Source organism: Triplophysa rosa, linkage group LG25 (assembly GCF_024868665.1).
Source record: "Triplophysa rosa linkage group LG25, Trosa_1v2, whole genome shotgun sequence".
NCBI classification, from domain to species: domain Eukaryota; kingdom Metazoa; phylum Chordata; class Actinopteri; order Cypriniformes; family Nemacheilidae; genus Triplophysa; species Triplophysa rosa.
The window spans coordinates 4485918-4511033 of record NC_079914.1 but is presented as its reverse complement, the minus strand read 5'-3'; the positions used below and the strand labels follow the sequence as shown (position 1 = coordinate 4511033).

At 39.5% G+C, this 25116-nt stretch overlaps 1 protein-coding gene across 3 annotated transcripts in view; it reads left to right on the top strand.

The window, feature by feature from the left end:
- dag1 (dystroglycan 1) overlaps positions 1-15543 on the top strand; it is a 38226-nt gene extending 22683 nt beyond the window's left edge. For all 3 annotated transcript variants that reach the window (XM_057325352.1, XM_057325351.1, XM_057325353.1), the window contains 2 exons: positions 2914-3419; positions 12045-15543. In XM_057325352.1, coding sequence (XP_057181335.1) covers positions 3120-3419; positions 12045-14315 — 2571 coding nt within the window. In that variant the 5' untranslated portion in view covers positions 2914-3119 and the 3' untranslated portion in view covers positions 14316-15543. The remainder of the gene's footprint in view (positions 1-2913; positions 3420-12044) is intronic.
- Positions 15544-25116: the final 9573 nt, after the last annotated feature.

Sequence of the window (25116 nt, the reverse complement as noted above, 5' to 3'; positions counted from 1 at the left end):
GCACCAACGGACACGTATGCCAATAATTTCTGTTAATTTAAAATCTTTTAAATAAAACCACCCACAACTGAAAGGCTACAACTAGCAATCGTTATCGCAACTCTCATATTTATTACACCTATATTTGTCAGAGTGACGTGCAATACAGCCGGTGGCAGTTCACCGTCATGGCACTTTACCACCGCGGTGGTGCGGTTGTTACGGCAACCGTCACAGCCCTATAAACCTATCAGTTATTTATCAGCATGAGAAACACGTGTGAGCGTGTGAACATACTAAAATGCGTGTGTCTCACGGTGAATGCATGAGACTGTAACATGAATAGAGTTTAGCGGGCTGTGCGTCAGTAATAACGGTCCGTGGGGAAACGCAGTGCTCCGTGTGTACTGTAGTTAAATGGATTATACGAGGCTTCGAGGCAGCAAAAATTGCCTCGATGATTTTTTGTATTCGAATAACTCGAGTTACTCGAGGAATCGTTTCAGCCCTACTTGCAACATGTTGTGTTAACTTTATGGTATCTGAAAAACAAGACGTTTCTTTGCCTAGTACCATTTTGTGGATTATTTATTTGTACATCTATTCTGTGCTTCTATTATAAGTTGTTATCTTGCATAATGAAAGTTTGTGTTTGAACCCGAGTTCTCCCTGCATTCACAGACTGAAGTCTGTGGCTCTTAAGAGCTGCACCAATTTAAATTGGTCACTAAACCTGTAGTGTCTTGAAATGAATAGCTTATTGAACCGAACGGATCGGATTTAGATTGACTTTTATCTGAAAGTCTATACAGGAAGCAGCCCAGGTGATTGTCAGCCTTTGATGATTCTTGGCTTGCAAACCGTCGAGTGAATCTGATGGTTTTTGTAATACGTTCTCTGAAATTCCAGCTGCAGTTTAGTAGTCTCAGGGGTCCGTAATCCACCAACGCACCTTATGTTCTATCTCAACCTTTAAATGTTTTTGTTCCCTACAGTAGTTCTGTTTTTCCATTGACCATGTGTCTTTGATTTCCCTTCCGTGGCTTTGTCAACAGTCCGAGACGTTGTTTTGCAAGCGTCTGGTTGAGACGGCAAAATAAACCTGACTTTGAAAACGGACGTTGATTGTTTGATCGTTGTTAAATGGATAACATTCCCGCTGGTTTTTAGAATGAATCGCAGAAGGGTGGCTGGGCGAGTCGCATCCACGATGTGGTCCTTTCTGACTATGATGTTCTTCAGAAGAAGCTCCTCTTGAGAGACAGAGAGCGTGAGAGACCGCCCCACCTTTCTTATATCCGCTCCTCTCGTTCATAGGTTGGACGACACGGCTCAAGAGCGGTTCTCTGGGGAAATCATCTGCATTGTACGGAGCTGCTCCCTCTTCAACATGCGTAAAATCTGCAGCCCACCCTGCACTAAATCCCATCCCTTCACCGCGGGCTTTCTCCTCCTCGCTTTCTTTGAATGAAAGACCTGCATGAATAACAAACCTCTAGAGTGTAGAGAGCCCCCCATGAGACAATTCAGTCGGTATGCATTCTTCTGAAGCATTTGAACCCGTCGGTCGTGCTGGCAGCCCATTTCTTTTGACCCTTATGGAGTCATTTAGTCGTCCTGTGCAGGGGGCTTTTGACAAAGCTTAACTTCACGTAGCTATATAGATAAGATTGGTTCTTAAAATGAAGAACAACTTGCTCAGGACATTCTGAATCGACGTTTGCAATCTATAGCATTGTTTAAGTGCAAGATTGCATATTCAATTTATTAATGTCAGTGTGTGTTTAATTCTGTATATGAGTACGTTTTTATGTACATATTGTTATATGTTTGTTTATAAATATACTTCTCTATACTCGTATACGTATATTCTTTATATGTATATATTGTATATTTATAAACAAACATATAACAATGTACATAAAAACGTACTCATATACACATGTTTGTGTTTGCACGATGCGATTTAATCACGTTTTTTTACAGAATGAGTTGAGGAAAATTTTAAATGAACAACCGCCCTTTTATTATTTCTCTAATGCTGCACAGTTCTTCGTAAAATAAAAATATATTTTATGTCAAATAACAAAACTAAAGTGCAGTTTTAAAACAAATTCCAAATCAAATAAAAAATGAATAATACAAAAGTCTATTTAATATAAACAAACTCAGACTTTGTCTGTGCTTTTCCTCCCTTGTACTTTTTTAAGAAATATCAGCATCTCCACGTTTACTAAGTTTGAAGAAAAATAGCGGCCCCTGCTGTTCAAAACATGTACTGCGATTTTTATAACGTCTCAACCGACTTGAATCGTCACATATTATAAGCGATTTTCAACCGGCTCACGGTGAATCGTTACATCCCTAGTAATTTGAAGTAGTGACTTATTTGAAGTATTACTATTACAACTAAGTATTAAAAACTAGGATCTAGTAGTATTGCAAATTTGCAAATACTTAAATCTGATTGCAATGTATGTGTATTTATGTATGCCTAAATTCAGCAATATTGACTTGAATATCATTTTTATTTGAATTATAATCAAAACAATGTTGATTTAATGTTGATATAAAATTATTTTCCGGGTCATCCCTGCCTGCGGTAAAAAAACCCACAATATTTTTGTTGAACCCTGATGTGCATTGACACAAAATGCAAGGAGCAAATGAAAGACACGGGGCGTCAGGGGAAAAACGCAAGAGAAATCTGTGAATGGTAATCAGATTAGTCTTGATCCACCTGTGTGTGTATGTGGGTAAGCAACCGGTGCGAAACCCTGACGCTGCCAGGCACCCCAAAAAAATCAGATCTGGCTTATACCATTAACCCAAAGTGATTTACGAAGCCGTTGTGATACGTCACGGATGCCTCAGTCAGACATGTCGGTATGTTCTATTGCTAATGAATTCCTCTCTTTTTCTTTCTCACCACAGGTCTTCGAGGCAGCCCCTAAACTATGGGATTTGAGAACCACTGAGGGCGCTTTGACAAAAGGAGGGAAGAGGGGCCGACATCGAGAACAAAACGAAAGGATTGAGCTTTTCAAAAGAGGATCAGTACTTTCGGACTCGGCGGGGTGCATGCTGCCCCCTCAACTGGACGTCCTCTTTTGTGCGAGAGAGAGAAAATAAAAGCAGGCATGCGCAATAAACTGAGGAAGTTCCGGGATGCCGGCCGCCCCATGCTGGGGAACAGGACTGATTTGGTGCTGCTGGCTGTGATGGTGCTTTTAGTTGCGGATGTGCGGGCGTCCTGGGAAGTTTTTGGCGACGTGAGGCAGCTCGAGGCATCTATGCAGTCCACCATGCTGGCAGACCATCGGGAGGCGGAAGCGGGCATATCGCAGCCCAGCGGCTTGCCGGATTCCTCCGCGGTGGTGGGCAGGGTTTTCCAAATGCAGGTGCCCGTCAAAGCCAAGGGCTCCGGGAGCAAAGTAAAGGTGAGAGGCCTCCTTTCGAACCTCAGATGTGTTGCAAATGTATGCTAACAAATTTGTCCTCTAGGACTCCAGCGGTATATCGCATCAACACTCGCCAGCCAGTTTACTCAGTCGGTGCGAGACGACATGACTTTGCCCCGAGCGCTGCTAAAATCTTATTCTACGCTTTGCTTATGACTGATGGACCATAAAATGTGGTGGTCTCTGTAATAACGCAATACTACTTGAGAACACGTGGTCCGCATGCATGATGGGACAGAACTGTGGCAAGACGCATACACATAAGTGCTTATATTTGTTTGTTTACCAGGGCGTTTTTTTCTGCTTTATTGTGGTTGTTTGTAGATGTCTAAAACGAAACAAGCTCTACCATTCAAAACGTTTGAAGAGCACTCAACCCACTAATGGTCAAAAACACAATGTCAGCCTGACCAGGTGTCTTGCTGACCACCCAGCGCCCATTTTTACTAACCAGTCCCTGTTAGCTGTTGTTAAAAGCACGACCCTTGCCCTTTTCTGTTCATTGTGTTCCTCTGTCCCGTCTGAATGTTGGGCGGTTCTTCCCGGCCCGCTGTGTAATCCTACATTCACTGGATCATTTCTGCCCTGTCAAGCGCATTTTTAAGTCGCAACCACAAGCCCCTTTGTGCACTTTGGGAAAATCTGTCTTGACAGCTGTGCCAAAGAATCTAACGCCCAACAGTTAAAGCTGCCTACAGCTGTTCCCTTCTATAACCATTCAGACCTGTCCAGACCAATAGCCCGCAATGAATTTCGCCTTCATGCCATTTAAACTCGGTTCTGTCATCTATAAATACATTTGTATTCATTGAAATGAAAGACAGCGAAGTCATGTATTATGATTATGAATACAATGTTATTTATAAGATCAACTAGATGATTTATTTCCTGGAGATGATGCGAGTTGCCGTATTGTTGTGATTGGTTGTCAAGGCTTTGTATTGCAATGAGGTCAAAGGCATAGTTCACCCCAAAATAGGGTTGCGCGGTAAACCGGTTCTGGAAATTTACCGGTACATGTTAGATTTCAAACGGTTCAATACCAGATTTTTGCTCGTTTCGGTACTTGAAACGCTGCTGTTCCAAAGTTCACCACTATGCGGCAGTATGCCACAGATCTGGCGCAGAACCGGCAACATAGAAGAACAAGATCAATCGCTCTACAAGCACTTTTGCGACGAAATCACTGTGAGTGATTTATTACAAATTCGGCTCTTTCTACTTTTGCTCAGAGATCTTTAGATTGTTTTACAGTGTAACGTATATTCTAACGTTACATGCTGCGATGCGACTGTACTTTCCCATTCAACGGCATACATACGAGTATATAAGTATATAACGTCATCTCTGTTCCAGACATCTCCGTTAGCCTACTAATCATCATGAACTTCTCTTTCGCGTCTTGTATATGTTCCTATACTGTCAGATACAAGCTGTTATGTCAAAAACACAAAAGGTTCACATAAGCACAGTCTGTTGTGTTTTAAATATATATCCGCATCAAAAAGAATTTGCCTTAAAGTGACAGTAACCTAATACATGTGTGTCATATATTAAAGAGCAAACGAACTTTTGCAGCTTTATTTAGAGTCATTGCATATTTATTTTATACAGTGAAGACTGCATTTTGTTTTATTCATCTTGAATGCTACTGTTAAATAGACCTACTTGACACATTTCATTGTTGTTCAAAATGTTATCGTTCATATTTGTGGGATTATGATGATAAGTCTATATAACCAAAGCATTTTTAGTAATACAGTGTAAAAGTAAAATTGTGCTATATAAAATATAATAATAATATAAAATATGATTTGAGCAGTTTCATGCAGTCTTCTTAATATATTTTCAAATGATTTATTTTGGGGCTGGTTATTGATCACCTGTGGTACCGATATTACCGGCATTACATTCTGGTACCGTACCGAAGCCAAAATGTTGGTATCGAGCCAACCCTACCCCAAAATGAAAATGAATTTATTCACCCCACGACTTTCTTTCTCATGCAGAACACAAAAGAAGATAATTTGGAGAACAGTGGTAACTGTTCCTTTAAGCTATTGTGGGTTATGTCAAGCATGTTCTGTATGTTTAGGTGGTTATTATTTGATCCTAGTCAAAACCGCCCCACCCCGAAGTGTCAGTGATATTCTCGTCCATTGATATTCAGGGATATAAATAAATCCTATCATATGTTCAGTAATGGTGATGCTTTCCCCCAACAAACCCCACCAATATGTTGTCATGTTTATTGTTGTTGATATCAGTCCTGCCGTTTTTAAGCATATTTTGAAGGGCACGGCAATCTTGTCGAGTCACTCAGGTCCTCGTCGTTTTGTTCACACCGAAAGCATCACTACAATTTGCACGAGACACTCGGACCCTCAGATATTCGTAAAGAACTCGCTTGCACCCTTTGAAGTCACTGACCTACTTCATGCATTCCCATTTCTCGCTTCGTTTTTATCAAAAGCAACCGAGGGGATACCCTTAAAAGAGAGCAAAGCAAAGCTGGTCTCGAAAACATCCCCCCTTGTCCAGTTTGAACATAAATAAAAGCACAAAGCTGGAGTCGAAGGCAACTGACAAGCGCTCATACATCTCTCCAGTTCTAATAAATAGAGGCAGATGTTTCTGTTGCAGCTAATGCCGTCTCTGTTTGAACAAGAGAATCGCTCTCTCTCTCCGCGTCCCTTTTATTTCTCTGAATTCCTCTCCCGCTCGTCCGTGACGGCAGGAATCTTCGTCGTCTCCTGCCCCTCCCTTTCCTTCAGCACACAGACTGGCACTGAAACCTAATTAGCTTCAGCAGCGAGGCAGTGGAAAAGTCGTACCCCTGCAGCCCATAATAAAACGGCTTCGGAAATTTGGAGTCACTCACTTTGTTGATGGGCAGATGCGAGTAACTCGAGATAGTGCTTGCTGTTTTATTTGTTAAGAGATGGTCTGCATAGCAACCGGGGCAGTGCCATCGCGAGATAGGATTACTGTGCCGCACCGCTGCCCTTTCCCAGAGTCTTTATGCGGTCTCGACGAGGCTGTGGGTTCTGTCTTGCCTCATTTTAGTTGCGTTTTGAAAAGGGAAGGGAACAAAATGACTCTGAATGACTGAGGAACCTGCCCTGCGGTTTGTTTTATGTCCACTAGAGGGCAGTGAGGGGTTGACTTGTTAAGTGTCCTTGACTGTTCTCCTTGTGATAGTTTCTGGAGGATTTGCTGCATATATGAGCTCCTGTGCTACTCTTTATTTTTCCTGCCATTATTTTGCTAAAATGACTATAGGAAATGGGACCATGTTGAATTCAAATGCCGTGCCGCCGTGTGCGGAAGTCTGTCTGTTTGCCGCCCCGGCGGTCCGGACGGCTGTAATTTTCCCTCTTTCATAACGTGACCGTGTTCCAATAACAATCCAGGATAACAACGCTGCTTAGCATTCATGAGTTTTATCTTCAGTGCCTGAATGTCTTTTCTCCCCGTCCTGCACATTCAGAGATTCTCTTTCTTTGTTCATGCTTGTTCCACCGCACAGATCAAAAGCTGACATTCGCTCCTCGTCGAATGGCAATTTTAAGTTTTAATATAAACAAACAGCAGCTCTCCCGGTGAGCTTTTATTCTGTTTGCTTTCACTCGGAAAAATGTCAGCGCGCAGAATCGACGTTCATTTGATCACTTTCATTGAAGGGAGCGGAAACGGGCCGTCATTGGCCGCTTCAAGTCCGTTTTGATTTCTGCCACACAGAAATCACGAATCCCTCTCTCGGGCGACCTGAACACACCCCACATTTCGCTTGTAATTTTCAGCTGTGAAATGGATCACGTTCTGCGGTCCGCTCAAAAGGATGTTTTCCCTAGATGAAAGATTTGTCGTCACTGTATCGAAATTAGAACCCAAATCCTGCTCTCCTTACAAAATGCGATGCCCCTTTATTTAAAGAAGCATGTGCAAATGAATTCGGAGGCCACGATTAATTTTTAACCAAAGAAAATGGGTCGGTTCTTGCAAACATCCACCCGGCCAAACTGAAGGGCTCTCCCTCTTCAAAATTTCCGAGCCAGTTCCTTCACCCCCCTGCCTTTGTGATATTAAGAGAGCGAGCCGGAGACAAAGACATGCCTGAGCCTACTCCTTCAGAACTATGAATCTTATCTTTTCAGCTGTCTTCATATCCCAACAATGGGATCTTTTCTTCTGGCAGTCTCCTCCGCAAGTGTGCCTTAACAATGGGCGGCTTTATTCGCCCCGCAACCAGGCGAGTTTGGATTCATCCATGTAATTCCTTCATTTCAGGAGGGACAAGTTTATTCTTCTCATCAGAGCTTTTTAGGTTTTGATATTACAACCTTATTATAGAGATTAGTGGTCCTAAGGTTTGTTAAATAGATGGTCCCTTGTTTTTGCAGCTCTGGGATCTAGAGGAAAATCTTTCAGCTCAGACTTGTTCTCTTGTGTTTTCTATACATGCTGTTCACAAGCACCCTGGCAGGCATGCAATGGCAAGCAACGTATAAAAGAAATAACTCACTCCCCAACTAACTAAATCCTCCCTCTCTGTGCTTTCTTTAGTTAAGAGAAACATGCCTTTGGCAGAAGTTATACGTCTTTAGTGTGGGTTGCATGAATCATCGCTATGGAAACTGTGTGGTTTCCTAAATGGCAGTGTGCTGACGGTCCTGTTCTAGTTTCAGAGGGCAGCGGTGAAGACTTACCGTAACCCTGTTTTGTGCTGAACTGAGGCGTACCGTGAAATCGCGTCATCGCTAGCGTATTTAAAGAAAGTTCACTTAAATTCTTCATTTATTCATGTTATTCCGAATCTGCATGACTTTCCCTGCAGAATACAAAAGATATTTTGAACAACGTTGGTAACCAAACAGCATTGGCCCATATTGACTTTCTCAAAATCTTCTTTTGTGTTCCACGGATGAAAGAGTTATATACAGGCTTTGAATGACTTAAGGGTAAATAAATGATGACAGGTGTCATTGCACTTACTTTCAAGAAACAAAAAAGGCTATAAATGATGTCCCAAAGGCATATTTGTTCTATATTTGCTTTTAAATACCCCTCGGGTAAAATAAAGTCATCAAAATATGAGCTAGTACAAAATTCAAACACTAATCTTGATTTTTAACTCAAAGTCAAAAATCAAACTGCAGCATATCAGGCAAGGTTTTGTTCTGATATACAAAAAAAAAACAGCTCACGGGAAAAAAGCAACCATTGACTACAGTTTTATCAGTTATTATTATTTCTTCATCCTCTCTTGTTGTTGACGTCAGGAGACATTCTCCTGGGTCTTGACTCAATAAACTTTGAACATGTGTTGTTTTTATTTCAGGGCTGTAGACTGCCAGTGCGACCAGTTTTTATCAATGGTCGCACCGGTGCGACTGCCAAACTGATCAATATATAATTGATTTTGCGTATTATAAATTTAATTAGCAGAAATGTTATATTGCGCAAGCGGCACATTCAGTCACTCATTTTCGTCTCCCCTCCTTTCCACTTATCTAGTAAAAACCATTCACTTATCTATCGGTGACCCCGCCCCCAAAACGTAATGCACGGGTGTAAGAGGCGCATGTTACATGCTATGATGAAGCGGAAGGACCGACAGAGCAAACTCTAATATGTTTTGCCATCTGCAGAAAACAAGAATTTCCCCGGCTAAGGTACAAAACAGCAAAGATAACGAAATCTGTTGCGTGTAATGTATGCATGTGAGCTAACGCAGGAAACATGCGTTTAAACTTTAAGCACTAAACTATTGTATAAAGCTCTCTAACAATACTGCAACGCATGTATAACCTTATACATCACGTTAAATCTGTCGCTATTTATAAAAGCCTAATCGCTAAAAGCCTTCAGGTCTCGCGGGTTGTTTGAGATATGCACGAGCCCAGAAAAAAAATGGATATTTAAACACAAAATTACGTCAAAATTCCCAAAATAACAAGAATCCTTTTATAAGTAGTCCGTTTCGTGAACAAACAGTTGGGAAACAAAACGCATGTGTGTTCCAGTATAGTTCGCTAGCTCTTAAAGGGGCAGAAGCATAATAAAGATCTCTGTTTATAATGTTCTTCAGACAACAAAGGACGGGCCCAAAAACACTCACTGATATTTAAGGAATTGTGTTTGGCAGAAAGTAGCTTTAAGAAAGATGTGCTTTACCATATTCAACGTGTTGAAAGAGAGTTTACATAGGCTATACAATAAAAATAATTAAATCATAAACAATGATTTGTATTAATTTCTAATTAGTTTATTAATGTATTAAACACATTTGAATGAAGTTTTAGGGATTCTTTTTTCTTACCTCACCCCATGACTCTGGTGCTACCAAATTAAGGGCTGGTGCCACCTCTCTCAAATGTTAGTCTAGAGCCCTGTATTTTGCCTCTTTAAATTCTTTTCAAAGCTGAGCTTCAGTTGACACACTAAGCACCACTACACAACACTTTAATCAATCTTTAATAATGTATACTAGTAAAGAGCGCCATTATGGCCACTGCTGTCAGGATGGATGCTATTGTGAATCTACTATTAAAATATATTTGATAATACTTGGCTTAAGAAGATATGAAATATATTAAAGTCATCATTCACTAGAAATCATACTCTCTTTTAGGGCTGTCATGATTATTAAATTTAATTAACGATTAATTGTCTAATAAATCATTGCGATTATGACGATTAATTGTCTGTTTTTGAGCTTTGACATTTAATTCTCATACATTTTTGATTCAGCGATTGAAACGACCATATTGTTCTGAATGCAAGACTATGTTTTTTTCTTGGAAATACATCGGAAAAAATTGGGTCATCATATATTTAAGGTTTAGGCTTTTACCTGTCAATAATACAACCACCAAATACTTGTAAATTAAGTAAATTGATCAGGTGTGAATTGAAGCCTTAGAAAAGCTTCTAGTCTGTTTTTTTCTCACTTGCAAGACTACAATTAAATTTTACTTGTGTGTTAATGAAATTTTGGTAGACTGGTTTTCACACTGAGATTTGCTTAAATAATATTAAATTGTACTGCAGGTAATTTGTATATGTTTTAGTTTTTTTTTTAAGTGATTGTGTTGTGGTGGTACATTTTACAAGTATTACCATGCTTTAGTAACAATATATACACTAAAATATGCAATATGCAGATACACTACAGCTCCCCCTAGTGTCTTCTATAGAGATGTGCAATAATTGCGATGATCTGAAACAATCGCGATGAGGTAAAACAATCGCAATGAGACGATTATTTAATAATCGTGACAGCCCTACTCTCTTTTGTAATCTCATTTTAGACTAGTGTGACGTGATTTGTTCCATTGTGTCGCTAATGCTGTTTTTATCATTAATTTTAAATGTCTACCATCTTAGCTAATGCATATTCATAAGATTTAGGAATTTAACGAATTGAGTTTGTATGGCTTTAAAATACCTGGAATATAGTGCTTAAGTTGTAAGGGCTACTTTTATAGTGCTTTCTTGTTTTTGCTCATTTTTTCCTTCGTTTTACTTTATATAAACTCCAGGAGCGTAAATATTCTGCCTCGAAAAAAAATCTCATGCATTTGGAGCAACATGAGCAAGTAAATGGCAAACTATTTATTTGAACTAACCCTTTAAGCAGATCTGTTCAAGTCACGTATCATTCGAAGTGCAGCAACGTTGGTGTTTTAAATCAATCAACAGGACTACAGATCAGACTATAATTAGACTCCCACCTGAATTATTAACGTCTCTCTAACCTATCAAACAGGTTCACGATCAAATGCGCATGCATGCTCTGACTGGTTGATGAGAACATTCAAAAGGAGCTGGTGGATTTTTAAAAAAATCTTTGAAGCCCATCAATTGAAATAAAAGCTCATCTGCTGATGCCCCCCATTCCCTTAGTGACTGCCGTGTACTGGTTAGAGTTTTATTGACCCGACTCATTAGCGCTGGCTTAGCATAATGTAAGAATCAGGAATTAACAACAAACAAAGAGAGAATTTACCCAAAAATGTATATTCATTCGTGGTGCAATGCGATTGTGAAAAAAAGATGCAATACGAGTGACTGTTGACTAAGGCTGGCCTTTTGAGTTTCACAGAACAAAGTCATCCGGGTTTAGAAAAACGTGTGTAAATGGGTAAAAGGGTTAGTAAAATTTCCTTTTTGGGGTGAACTATCCCTTCACACAGCTAGAAGCAAAAAAACATATTTTTGTATTTGTAAAGAGGCTTGTTTGGGTAATGAATCTCATGCCATTGATTCATTATTGGTTATTTTTGACTGAGCGCTCATTGAACAGCTCTCCAGCTGGTGGAGTATCTCGTACTGCAGGGAGCTCTATGCCACTAAGAGGGCTCATTCATTATAGTCTTCTCCCCTCCTGTCGTGATGCAGAATTTTTGCTTTTGCGAGGAAAAGACTGAATATGAAAACTAAAAATGACAGAACTTGGATTCATCTAAATAATTATTAGTCACTTTTAGAGGTTAAAGTGTTTTGGCTTGCCATTGCATCCATGCAAGCACATTTGTCCTGTTGTATTTCAAATGCGAATCATTCAGTTGCACTCAGTTTTTTCTTTGTTCTGTTTTACAGATCACAGAAGCAAGCAAAGATGTGCTCCCAGCATGGTTGCATTGGGATGTGGAGAGTGGCACACTTCAAGGCCTTCCTCTAGAGACAGACAAGGGCGTTCACTACATTTCTGTTTCTGTTTCCAATGAGAGCAGTGTCTCCCCAATCCCAGATGTGTTTTCCATCGAGGTGCACCCAGAGGAGCACGCCGACACGGACCCTTTTCAGCTCGCAATCCAATCGGCCAGCAACGACGCACAGCCTTTCATCTGCGGTAATGAGGAGCCCGTCACAGTGCTTACTGTCATTCTGGATGCTGACCTCAATAAGATGAGCTCCAAGCAGAGGGTGGAGCTACTTGCCAAGATGAAGAAATTCTCCGGCATGGGGCTGCAGCACATGAAGATTTTGCCTGTGGTTAACAACCGTTTGTTTGACATGTCTGCTTTCATGGCGGGACCGGGAAATGCCAAAAAGGTTGTGGAAAACGGTGCCCTTTTGTCCTGGAAACTGGGCTGCAATCTGGATCAAAGCAGCATACCTGATATCAGTAGCGTTCAGGTTCCAGCAAAAGAAGGGACCATGTCCGCACAGTTGAAATATCCTGTCGTTGGGTGGCACATCGCTAACAAGAAGCCCCATGTGCCCAAAAGGGTGCGAAGGCAGCTGAACAACACCCCAACCCCTATTCCCTCATTACTCCCCCCAACAACTTACCCTGAACCCCCAATTCGTATTGTTCCCACACCAACGTCTCCTTCCATTGCTCCTACCACTGACAGTTCTGCCCCACCTGTTCGCGGTCCGGTCCCACTCCCTGTGAAACCAACCCTTCGACAGCGAGAACCAATCGCTTACACTCCAACCTTAGGCCCCCCTCAGCCAACACGAGTCATGGAAACCACCAGCACAATCACCATCCAGCCCACCATGACCCGGCCTGTATACGTTGGAGCCTCCGTGACCCCAGCCACACCCACCACTAGGAAACCAACAAAACGACCAGGGAAGAAGCCAAAGACGACCCCTATACCCAAGACCACAACAACCAAGGCCCCGAGACGAACAACTACCGTAGTTGTCTTGCCCAATGGCAATATTAAACCACAGCTCCAGAACCCAATCGATCAGGTGAACGCCTACGTGGGCACGTACTTTGAGGTGAAGGTTCCGCCGGATACGTTTTTCGACAAAGAGGACGGAACTACAGATAGGTTGAAGCTTACCTTGCGATTTGGCAACGATTTGGTCGGGGATGATTCTTGGATACAGTTCAATAGCACAAGCCAGTTGCTCTATGGATTACCCGATCAAGAGCATGAAGGAAAGCACGAGTACTTTATGCAGGCAACAGACAAAGGAGGTCTATACGCAATCGATGCCTTTGAGGTCCGTGTCAATCGCTGGGGAAACAACGTTAAGCCGCCGGTGTTGTTCACAGCCGTATTTGACGGGGATGCGCGTACTGTCACGAATGACATTCACAAGAAGATCCACCTTGTCAAGAAACTCGCCCAATCGTTTGGCGATCGTAACAGCAGCACCGTTACCTTGAAGAACATCTTGAAGGGCTCCATCATAGTGGAATGGACCAACAACAGCCTTCAGCAAAACCCCTGCCCGAAAGATCAAATACAGCTTTTGAGCAGAAGGATTTCCGACAACGAGGGTAGACCTTCACCACACTTCAGATATGTCATGGAGCCAGACTTCAAGGCCTCAAATATCACCGTCAGAGGTATAGGAAGCTGCCGTAACTACATGTTCGTCCCAATGGGCGAGATTCCAGATCCCACCCAATCTCCCGTTACTCCCGCCGTGGGCGCGGGAAGACAGAGCACGGACGACGTGTATCTTCACACGGTCATACCGGCTGTGGTGGTTGCTGCCATTTTGCTAATAGCAGGAATCATCGCCATGATTTGCTATCGTAAGAAACGCAAGGGCAAGTTGACTATCGAAGACCAAGCGACTTTCATCAAGAAAGGAGTACCGATCATTTTCGCAGATGAGCTCGATGACTCCAAGCCGCCTCCATCTTCCAGCATGCCCCTTATCCTACAGGAGGAAAAACCTCCTCTTCCCCCACCGGAGTATCCCAACATGGCTAGTCCAGAGACAACACCCCTAAACCAGGACCTTTTGGGAGAGTACGCACCTCTACACGATGAGGATCCCAATGCCCCACCCTACCAGCCTCCACCACCCTTCTCCGTCCCGATGGAGGGTAAAGGTTCCCGCCCCAAGAACATGACCCCATACAGATCCCCACCCCCTTACGTGCCTCCCTAATGTTTGCAGGAGCCTCCGGATCCGGAGGACAGGGAACTTTCGTAGTTCCGAACCGTTGTGTTGTCTGCATTATTGGATTGTTTGAAAGGGTGTGCTGCAAATGGGGAATGTGGGTTTGAATGTGACAGGATGTTTTTGTTAAAGTGGACTCTTGTTAAAGGAGTGGTGGGAGTTATGGGGGTTACGTGGATAATCAACTAAAGACAACGACCTCAGCCTCTTGACTACTCTGGTTTTTGCTAAACTGTTGAGGATGTACCCTCCAGTCCTGGCGCTTTTGTGTCTAGATGGGCTTTTTGACTAATTTTTTTCTGTTTGTTTGTTTTTGTTTTTTGTTTTGTTTTTGTTTTCTGACACGGAATCAAACTCCTTGCCTAACAGCACTCTTTCTATCTTCTAAATTCGTTAATCTTGAATAATATAATCGGACAACAAAACTGACTGCAGGTGCAAAAGATTTCATAGAAAAATTCAATCACAGAGGGGAAATAAAAGGATGGGCTTGGACAGCCATGCAGACAGTTTCGTGGGATGTCGATTCATTATGGTTTTGCCTTTTAACACAGAATTAAACTGTTTTTATTGTTCTTCACATGTCTAGTTAAAATCACTACAAGAAGAGGTAGCCAAAACGAGATATTTGTTTAATCCAATGTATATTTGAAAGTTGTTACGCTAGATCTACATTAATTTTTATTATATATATATTTTTTACTTTTTCTTTTTTCCACCGTTCGATCTTGGGGAAGTACGAATAAAAATCAAATCACAGAGAACATATCGCAGTGAGTTCTGACTTGAGATCAATGTATAAGATACATCTCTTTTATATCCTCTCGTCAGTCATGTGAATGGAGGTGGTAGTCTCGAGTGTGCTGTCTATGCAGATTTTGCTTTTGACCCGACAGTCCAGATTCTGATATTGATCACGTTTAATCGTATTTCTCGTGGGCCATGGAGAAATCTTGGGATTTAATTGGATCTTTGCATCCTTAATTGCTCAAGTCAGAACCACGTATATACTGTACCAGTTTAACTCAAGCTACTGATAGCCCTTGAGACGGTCAAAGACTTGATTTAATTAGGAAGAGCTTTGAGACGATTTGTAGTTTGTTTCTTTTATTTTTGTTATTTTTATATATATATATATTTCAGTGATGATTGAGTATATGCCTTGGATCCACTCGAAATAAATCAAAATAAAGACTGAAGATTTTGATAACGGCAACCCATCTTCTACACAATGGCATCATTTATTAAACGTCATAAGTTTATGTTTGCAGTTGAACGCCATATTCTGCCTTGGTGGTGTTGCAGCAAGTGTCTTCTGTACATAATATTCTCTGCCTGTGGATATAACTGTATTTATAGCCCGAGAGTGTGTAAATCAGATGGTAAAAACAAGAAATAGAGAAAAACGAGCTGTGTGTTTAGATGAGGGACGATTATTTTTATATACTGTATAGTGATGGTTATTAGAAAAAACCTTGAGCAAATACTTGAGGGATAAGGAGGAAAAAAACTGGTTTAATTTACAAAATCATTAGAAAACTACAAAAAAGCTAAATAAAATCTAATGTTTTTACAGAGTTTTTGATACAATCTCAAATCGTTTATTAAGAACAGATCTACAGTGTATTGCGATTTGTAAAACCTCAGTGTTAGCTTTTCATCACGGGTTGTTTTCTGAGATGTAATTCTTTAGCTTTGCATTAAGCTTTAATGACATTGCAGTTAGTGCCATCAAAAAGAAATATTCTTTGAAATCGTGTTTTTTTTCTGATTTGTGTTTTATGCTCTCGAGATATTTTTTTAATCAGAAGTGATATTTGCAATAATAAAAGTGTGGCGTTGGTTAGTGTGAAGCGTGCAGGATCTGTGTGAAACCTCCAAGTCTGACAACCCGTTGAATCCGAGACGTCTGAAACATTTCTCCACAGATATTACTTTATATAAATGTTTTTTTGGTCCCTACTTGTAATTTGTTTCCTAATGCTTCCATTTAACCTACACTCAGAAAAAATGTACAAACGCTGGTACTGATGCGGTACCTTTATAAAGGTCCTAATATGTACCTTTGAGGTTCTAATATGCACTATTTTGGTACAAGCGTACTTTTAAAAGGGTACCAACCCAGTGACTGCTTTTGTACCTTTTTTCTGCGAGAAAGCCAAGATGTATTGAGGGTTGATGTTAAAATGGAGTGTGATTGAGGTGCAGTATGTTTTTAAGAGCCTATGATTTAAACCCATTTATTTTAGAGTGCTGGTATAATTTCTTTCATTTAAATTCTCTTTCAAACATTCGCTTCATCTCAGTACAGCATACGACAAACTTAACGTATTTAATATCAGCGTTTTTGTAGCAATTTTAAGTTTCTTTTATGTTGCGTTGCATTGCGTTAAAATACATGATTTATAAATCAGCGTAGCAATCAGTCCGTAGATATAAAGCTACTACTTTTTCATTACCACAGCTGAATAAATGCTTAGGTGGGGAAAAACCAAAGATGCAGATTACAAAAATGGCTGTCGTTTGCTGCTTTGTTTTAATAGTACACGCTGTCTTTACTTACCGTGTCAAATAAAAGCAATGACGAATAAAGATGATAGTTTTCCTCCATCTCAAGAATGCTGTCAAAACAAGAGCACATATAAGTGTGTTTATTACAAAACTTGAGTTGAAGATTAAATCTTTACCCCAGAAGGTTGCCTTTAGTCAGCCATGCGTATTTACAGTATTTTAGTCTGCGTTTCAATGTTTTAGCTTACAGTATATCTAGTTTACTAGTACAATAAGTTTTGAAACAATCCTATGGTATGGCAGAAGAGGGGAAATGATTAGTATGTTGTATATGAGTCGTGTAATTCACAGATATATTTTAAATTTTTAGTTCATTTTCATCGATGTTACCAGGTGTGCAAGCTGTATTGCAAACACAAGCGGAGCTGACAAAAGATTGAATCAGAACATTAAAGCAATGAATTATTAAAGGTGCTGACGTTGCTTGACCTCGGTGCCAGGTGTAACAAATAACAGTGGTGCGCAGAGCGAGACGCTCCATGCTGTTTGAGCTCTGACAAAAACACGGTTGCTGCAAGAGTAGCCAGGAAAGAATCTACATCATGACGAAAACTTTCTTCATGTTCAACTGCGTTGGTCAATTAATGCCTTCAGACACTGTATGATTGAATCTTGTATTAAAAAGTGTTCTCACTGTGAATGTTTGTTGGGTTCCTTGATGATGTGTATTGTGTATGTTTGTTCGTTTTGCATTTTGCTGTTGACGGCAACTGCGTTTCATTCATTTATCATAAAGGCTTCGTGACTGTATCCTTGAACTTTCAGGAGGATGGGTTAAAAAGAAATGTTTGGGATCGAAATAACAGACATCAACAACACCACAGGCCATAATTTCAGACAATACATTTTCAATAAGCCAGGGTGTTCCTCAAAAATTCACTTTGTTCCATAAAATTAAATAAATCATGCTTCTGGAATGACACGATGGCAAGTTAATGCAGGTTATGCAAGATAATACATTTCTTCAGTTTAGGATTATTAGGCTCGAGTGTAGTATCACAGTGTCCATTTCGTTTAGGATCTAGCGCTATTTCATAAGGCCTCTCATTACCATCAAAGAACGTGAACCCTCAAGCCAGTGACCTTTAGCGTAGAGTGCCCTTCACAAAAACCTTTCGTTTTCGAGGATCTGAAGCCCCCCACGGTGCACCACAGCCTTTAAACCCCGTCGACAGCTGAAGATCAAGAACAGGGCTCCCGTTTTTCTTTTTAGTTATCGTTCAACTGCCACAAGGTTCATGTGTTCTTAAGATAAATTACACGTGCTATACATGTTACTTAGAAAATGAAGACAAAGAACAAGGTAGTGTCTGTTTTGTTCGTCAAGCTACTTGAAAGGCCAACGATGAAAGCGAGACGGTCTGCTTCAAAAGCAAGTGGAGCGCTTGATAAATGCATTTTTATTTCGCCGATTCTTCGCAGGCGTTTTGAAGAAACTTTGTCAATTACTTCCCGCCTAAGTTTCAGAGGCTTCCGTGGCAAAGAGAAAACATTTATATCAATGGTATTGCACCGACCATTTTTAAAGCGCACGTAATCTTGTGACCCCTCACAGTTGATGGCTTGAAAAACCAACGCTGCTTGCATAATCGCATTTATTTCAAACCTTCAAGGAGGAAAGTAACCAATTGCTGCACATAAAGTCATTGTGTGCATTCACCTTAAAAACCTCGTATTCAGACCCCCCCAAACAACAAGATGTTCTAGTCTCCACAAGGATTACATCCTAAAGCCCTTAAATATTCTAATAAGATGCAATGTAGCGGTTTACAGATTGTAGTTTTAGTGCAAGGTACAAATGAAGATTAAAAGCGTTGGATGTGAGGAACGCACTGTGTTGAAACGTACAGATGGGTCTGTCTCCATACTCCTGTGTTTACTTAACCATGGCTATTAGGATGGATGAGCCCCTTAGTGTCCCCAGATACTACAATGATATCCAACGAAATACAAACAGGAGGTTGGAAATGCTTGTGCGGAACACTTGTAATGCCTTTTTGATTTGCTGTATTACATTTTGCAATAAACTTCAAACGTGCCGTACCTGGGAAACGTTGCATCACCTTGGATGCATTAAAGAATTTACTTTTATGTTTATTAAAAGCAAGCGCACAATGGTTCTTTGTGTGGTTGTGTTGCTCTTACCTAAGGCTGCAGTTGCTGAAATAGTTGAGTCAAGAATTGCATCCAAAAGACGTCTGGGTCACAATTCATCGTGAATGAAAAAGGAAAAATGAAGGACTTGCATTACAATGACGGTTTATTTTCATTGGAAATGAGGCAACAGAACATTTAGCTTTTTAGTTAAAGGGTATATATTAAAATTCCATTTGGTTTACCATCTCATAAGATGAAAGTACTGTCGGAAATAGGTTTAGAAGTCTCTTTTCATTGTTTGACAGTTATTACATTACCACTAAGCAAACAAATGGCCGATGAATAAGTCATAGATGATATCTAGAAATCTATACATAAAATAAAGGGTAAACATATTGTGTTACGTGCTAAATTAGAAATGTATACAGAAGCGAGGCTGTTCCTATTTTAAAACCAGAACAGAAATGTGGGACATATTGACAAATGCAAAAAAGAGCAATGTTTGTTTTTCCCCATTGTTTTCCTTTTCTTTCTAGAACATTCAGGCGCCACACAGTAGACAGTGGCGATTTATCATCTCGTATGCAATTGATGCAGCATCGCAAAGCATGCGCTTGCAAACATGGAGTGGAACATGCAGAAGTCCACGTGGCGTCGCAGTGAGGATTTATTCCCAAGATCTGTTCACAATGTGCTAAAAATCTGGACTGGAAGCACACCCACTGTCAGCATTACATGCACGATGTTGGAGAAGAGGAATAGTTTACTACAGTCATCTGTGTTGTGCACAGCAGAGTAAAATGTATTACTATGAACCAGCTTGCCACACTGCTGGAAGTGCCGGAGTTTAATAATAAATGACTATGAGTCAGAATGTTATTTTGTTTTCACCACGTTTTTTCTATTAATAGTACTAGCATGTGTTCAGATATGTACTACACTGTAGTAATACCATGGTATGTTAATAAAGTTATTTAGTACAACTAAATATAATGCTATTACTGTTCGTTACATCACTCACTGTGCTATGGTATATGGTATATAAATGCAATTTAGAATGTATTGTCTAATGTACTTCTCAGAGAAGAAAAAACAGGATGTTAGATCTAAAGGGAGAACTCATTATGAGCAAGAAATATTCATGAAGTCAATCAATGCAAATTCTAATCAGACACGCAATGTGCTGGAGAACTTATCTGAAGGACCACAAAAATTACATAAATGAAGTCTGTTGTTAATTTGGAGCAGAAGTGCGAGTTAAACCCACATGGGTAGAGGTTGGTTACCAAACAGTCTCTGTTCGGGATGTCACAGTATGAGTGGGGGAAGCCACTGGTACTAACAGGAATGTACAAGACAGGAATACCTTTTGAGATTTACTAAATACAAATTCAGTTTGCAGTTTTCACTTTCCTCAACTGTTGCCGCTTTTGTTTTACAGAAAATTAAAAATACAAGCAATTTTGCAGTATCTGAAAAAAACATGGCTATCATGTCTGTGATTACAAATGAAAAACCGAAGCCTTTAACAGGCCACAGGACACCTGCCATTTTAGGTAGCTATAGTAAAGATACATGTGAAAAGGTTGCTGACATGTTGCAAAAACCTCATATTATTTTCTTAACGGGATTGTTCACCCAATAACAGTTTTTTCATCATATATTCACCGTCATGTCATTCCAAACCTGTATGACTTTCATCTGCAGAACACAAAATAAGATATTTTGAAGAATGGTGGGAACCAAACAATATGACCCCCATAGACTTGTGCTCGTATGAACACAAAACCACCAAGTCATTTCTCAAAATATCTTCTTTTGCCGTCCACAGAAGAAAGAGTCTCATACTGGTTTTGAACCATGAGGGTTCAAAACCCTCATAAATGATGATATATTGTAGTGTTTTCCACAAAAAGCTTGTATGGCTTTAAAAGGATACACTCTTTTAAAAAAAGGTGCTTCAAAAGGTTCTTCGATGCCATAAAAGAACCTTTTGGTTCCAAAAAGTACCCCTAACCTTCCGTTTAAAAAAAAGGTTCTTCAGATTATAAAAAGGTAAGAAAGTGATGGTTCTTTAAAGAACCTTTGACTGAATGGTTCTTTGTGGAACCAAAAATGGTTCTTCTATGGAACCTTTTAAGCACCTTTATATTTAAGTGTACAATAAAAATTTAAGCTGCCACTCACAAAAAAATCCATCCACAGCACTTCAACTCTGCGTCATATTTTAATATAGTATGCAAAGATGCGTTAGACGAGGTTTGAGATGAATGATAAATAAACAGCACGGGTTACAAATTGAAACAAATCACATCACACTAGTCTTAAATGCAAAAGTAAATTAGATTGGAGAGGAAAAGGAGCAAGACTAAGCTGTTTTAAGTCTTCCAAAGCCACAGTCTTGAAATGTAAAGGTGCTTAATAGGTTCTTTACGGTGATGCCATAGAAGAACCATTTTTGATTCCACGAAAGAACCATTCAATCCAAGGTTCTTTAAAGAACCATCTCTTTCTTACATTTTTATAATCCAGGGAACCTTTTTTACACCACAAAGAACTTTTTGTGAAACATGAAATTAAGATTACATATGATTCTTTAAAGTAGATTAGTAGCTGCCTCCTATTAGGCAAATGAACCTTGTTTGGGTGACCAAATTCATTGGTTGGTTTTAAGAGCTTGGCAATTCTAATCACCATTTGTTATACTTGCATATTCATTGAAAAACATTGACATTCCACGCTTTCGCGTTTTACGAACAATAAAGATAATGAAGCGTTAGAGCGACACAGGCTCAATTTCCTGGTGAACTTTTTCTTTAAGAGCAATATTTAACACACAGATCAGATGCTGTCCATACACAGCAGGAAAAATAAGGTCAGCATAGATGGACTAGAAGATTAAAGACCAGAGGACATCAGATGAGTAGGTTCCTCTGCGCCCTCGCTCTCTCTGATACATGGCGCGCTCATTCAGATTCATCCTTGGTAACCCAGGTGTCCCCTCTCGTTGCGCCGTTCCAGGCATGATGAAGCACTGGGTCTCAAGAGCTCCACGCAGGCTGTTGGCACAATCTATTATGCATGATGAGATTTGGCCTCTCGCGATCTCTCTCTCCCTCTCTTTCTATCTTGTTGGCCAGCTAGCTAGAACTCATTACTTTGTACTTGTTGAGTGGAAGCCGTTATTTCAGGGCCATTAGTTAGCCATAAGGGATTTTTATATGACCGCAGATGCACATTTCCTACATGCTAGCATGGAATCATTTTTTAATCTGTAGAAGCGAACGGAAGGTTGTGGCAAAGCGCCCCGTTTTGTTACTGGCCTGCGCCTCTCGCGTGCGTCCTGCCGCGTTGAAATCTGTCCAAGTAGTTCAATGGGTATGAAGGGCTGAGGTGCCAAAATGAAAACCGAGAACAGTTCATGCGAAAATGAACATGCTGTCGGGGACACAAAATGAAGATGTTTAGAAGAACCTTTGTGCGGTACTTTTCCAGACGGGTTAGTCTAAAAAGCGCCATAATAACAGTCAATACAATGTGTGGGTTATAATTCAAGTCTTCTGAAGTCTTACAAAGATTTTGTGTGTTGTTTCAATTAAAAAAAATGTTGTACTAGCCCTGATAGAACACATAAATCTGGGAAACGTCTATTTAATGTCTGCATTTACATCTGCAAGACGTTTTTTTCTTCTTCTTCAATACGTCACTGAAATGTCTGCTGTCAGATGTCATACAGACATCATAAATGTGTATCATTTAGAATGTATGTAAAACTGCTCTAAGAAGTTTATCAGATGTTTTTACACAGCAGATGTTTTCCAGATCTTTAGCAGACATCTTACAGATGTATTGTATATTTGGGAGGTTTGAAAACACAATTTCACAGCGATTCGTAGCTTTGAAATGGTATATTTAATCGTACAACATCATGTTATAGTACGATCTTTGCTCCAGTAATGGGGGAGGGGCTTCATTATTGCCGAATTCTAACAAGCATCTTTTTGTATAATTAACATCGTACAAATTCATACATTTCCTGTAAAAAAAAACTTCTGTGAGATTTGACATTAACATTATTAACTATTCTCTCAAATCTTCTTTTAGGTTATGCATGTGTTAAATCGGCACACCTGTATTTGATTTAGGGCTTTTCAATGATTAGTCACGACTGATCGTTTGCAAAATAAAAGTTTTTGTTTACATAATATATGTGTGTGTGTACATGATATAATAATTATGTATATATAAATACATACACATGCATGTTTAATTTTTAAGAAGATACATATGAGATTATATATAAATATTAAAATGTTTCAACACATGTAAATATTTCTTAAATATTTACATGCACGTGTGCGTGTTTATATATACATAATTATTATATACATTACACATATATTATGTAAACAAAAACTTTTATTTTGTAAACGATTAGTCGCAACTAATCGTTGTACAGCCATTACCAAAAATGTCCAGATATCCTACTTTATGAACTACTTTTATGATGCTTTAATATTTTTTTGGTCCTAAAGTTTGACAGACATTGCTATGAATTGTCATTATATGGCAAGAAATGCGTAAAGAAACTAAATAGAAGGCAATTAACAATCGGTTTCTTCCTAATACTCTACAAATCAAAATAGGCGAGCTAAATCCAGTAATCCCCATAATGCGTGTTTACATTTAAATGGGCCACAGTCTCTGTTGTGGATCTCATGAAATCCTCTCTCATTGGTTGGAATGGTAACATGAATCTTGTCAACGATGAGCAGAATTAATGCAGCGCTGATAACTCCACGATGGCCCTTCAGCGTGATCATTGCCATTAACCCCGGGGCCGCTTGACGCATATTATTGGATCATTGCGCTAGCGGGCTGGATGACACTTCAGCAATCTTTTTCATTACCGGGTCACATAAATCCTTATGTCCTCTTGTCACTCTCTCATAAAGCCCTCTAAATGTTATTTCCCCACTAATGAGGTCTTTAGTGTAAATACAGACTTTTTGGTGTAGTGGCGAATGAGCCAGACATTAGCACAAGCAGGATCTGCCAAAATGGCATATACAAAATGTCAACTGACTCTGTGTCATTTTGGTTTCTGTTTAACATCTGATGTTGATGATGTTCCATTTGTGTTTTTGGGTTTTAGAATGAGCTCATGAATGCCACTACACCCCCTCGGTGAAGATTTTTGCCCACACTCATCTAATCTACACAATAGACCAATTCTTTAAGCTGCATTACATCATCTAGCGTGGTCCACAAGAGCCTAGGGTGCCATTTGGGATTTCATATTTCGTTTATGACAATTTTTGTAAACGTACGGTAAGCTACTGACAATGGGGTAAGGGGTAATTATATACATTTTTTTAATATAAAAATTGTCACAAGGCACCCTGTAATTACACAGAATTTTAAAGAAACATTTCATGTATTTTTGAAATGCAGTAAAAAATAATATTGAATCACAGAAATAAACTGCAAATGTACAAGTTCGATGTAAAATGACTTGTAATCAGTGTTGGGTAAATTACTCTCAAAAAGTAATTAATTACTAGTTACTAATTACATATTCAATAGTGTAATTAGATTACTGTACAAATTACTCTCTCCAAAAAGTATTTAGTTACTTATTACTAATTACTTTCTATATCCTATATCAACCTTGATTAGTTAAGTGATTCAAGGATAGGCATGAAAGGGCTTATTTAATTCATTCAAATAAATAATATTAAACTACATAAAGTTCTCTTATTAACCGACCAAAGTATTACAAATGTGAGAATTATACATTAAAGCACAGATTTTAAAGTTAGACTTTGAATTTTGATGTCAATTCCACTATTACACACACATACTGTATATTACACAAAGTATTTAGTTTAATTACATCAAAAGTAACTGTAATTAAATTACAGAAAAAATAAGAGTAATCCCTTACTTTACTTTTTCAAGGGAAATGTAATTATATTACAGTAACTAATTACTTCGTAACTAGTTACACCCAACACTGCTTGTAATTACAAAAAAATACTTTTTTCTGGTGGCCCAGATGCCGTTTATCGGGGTATTTTTTTTACAGTGCATTACATTGTAAGTGTGCGGAAAAAAAAAC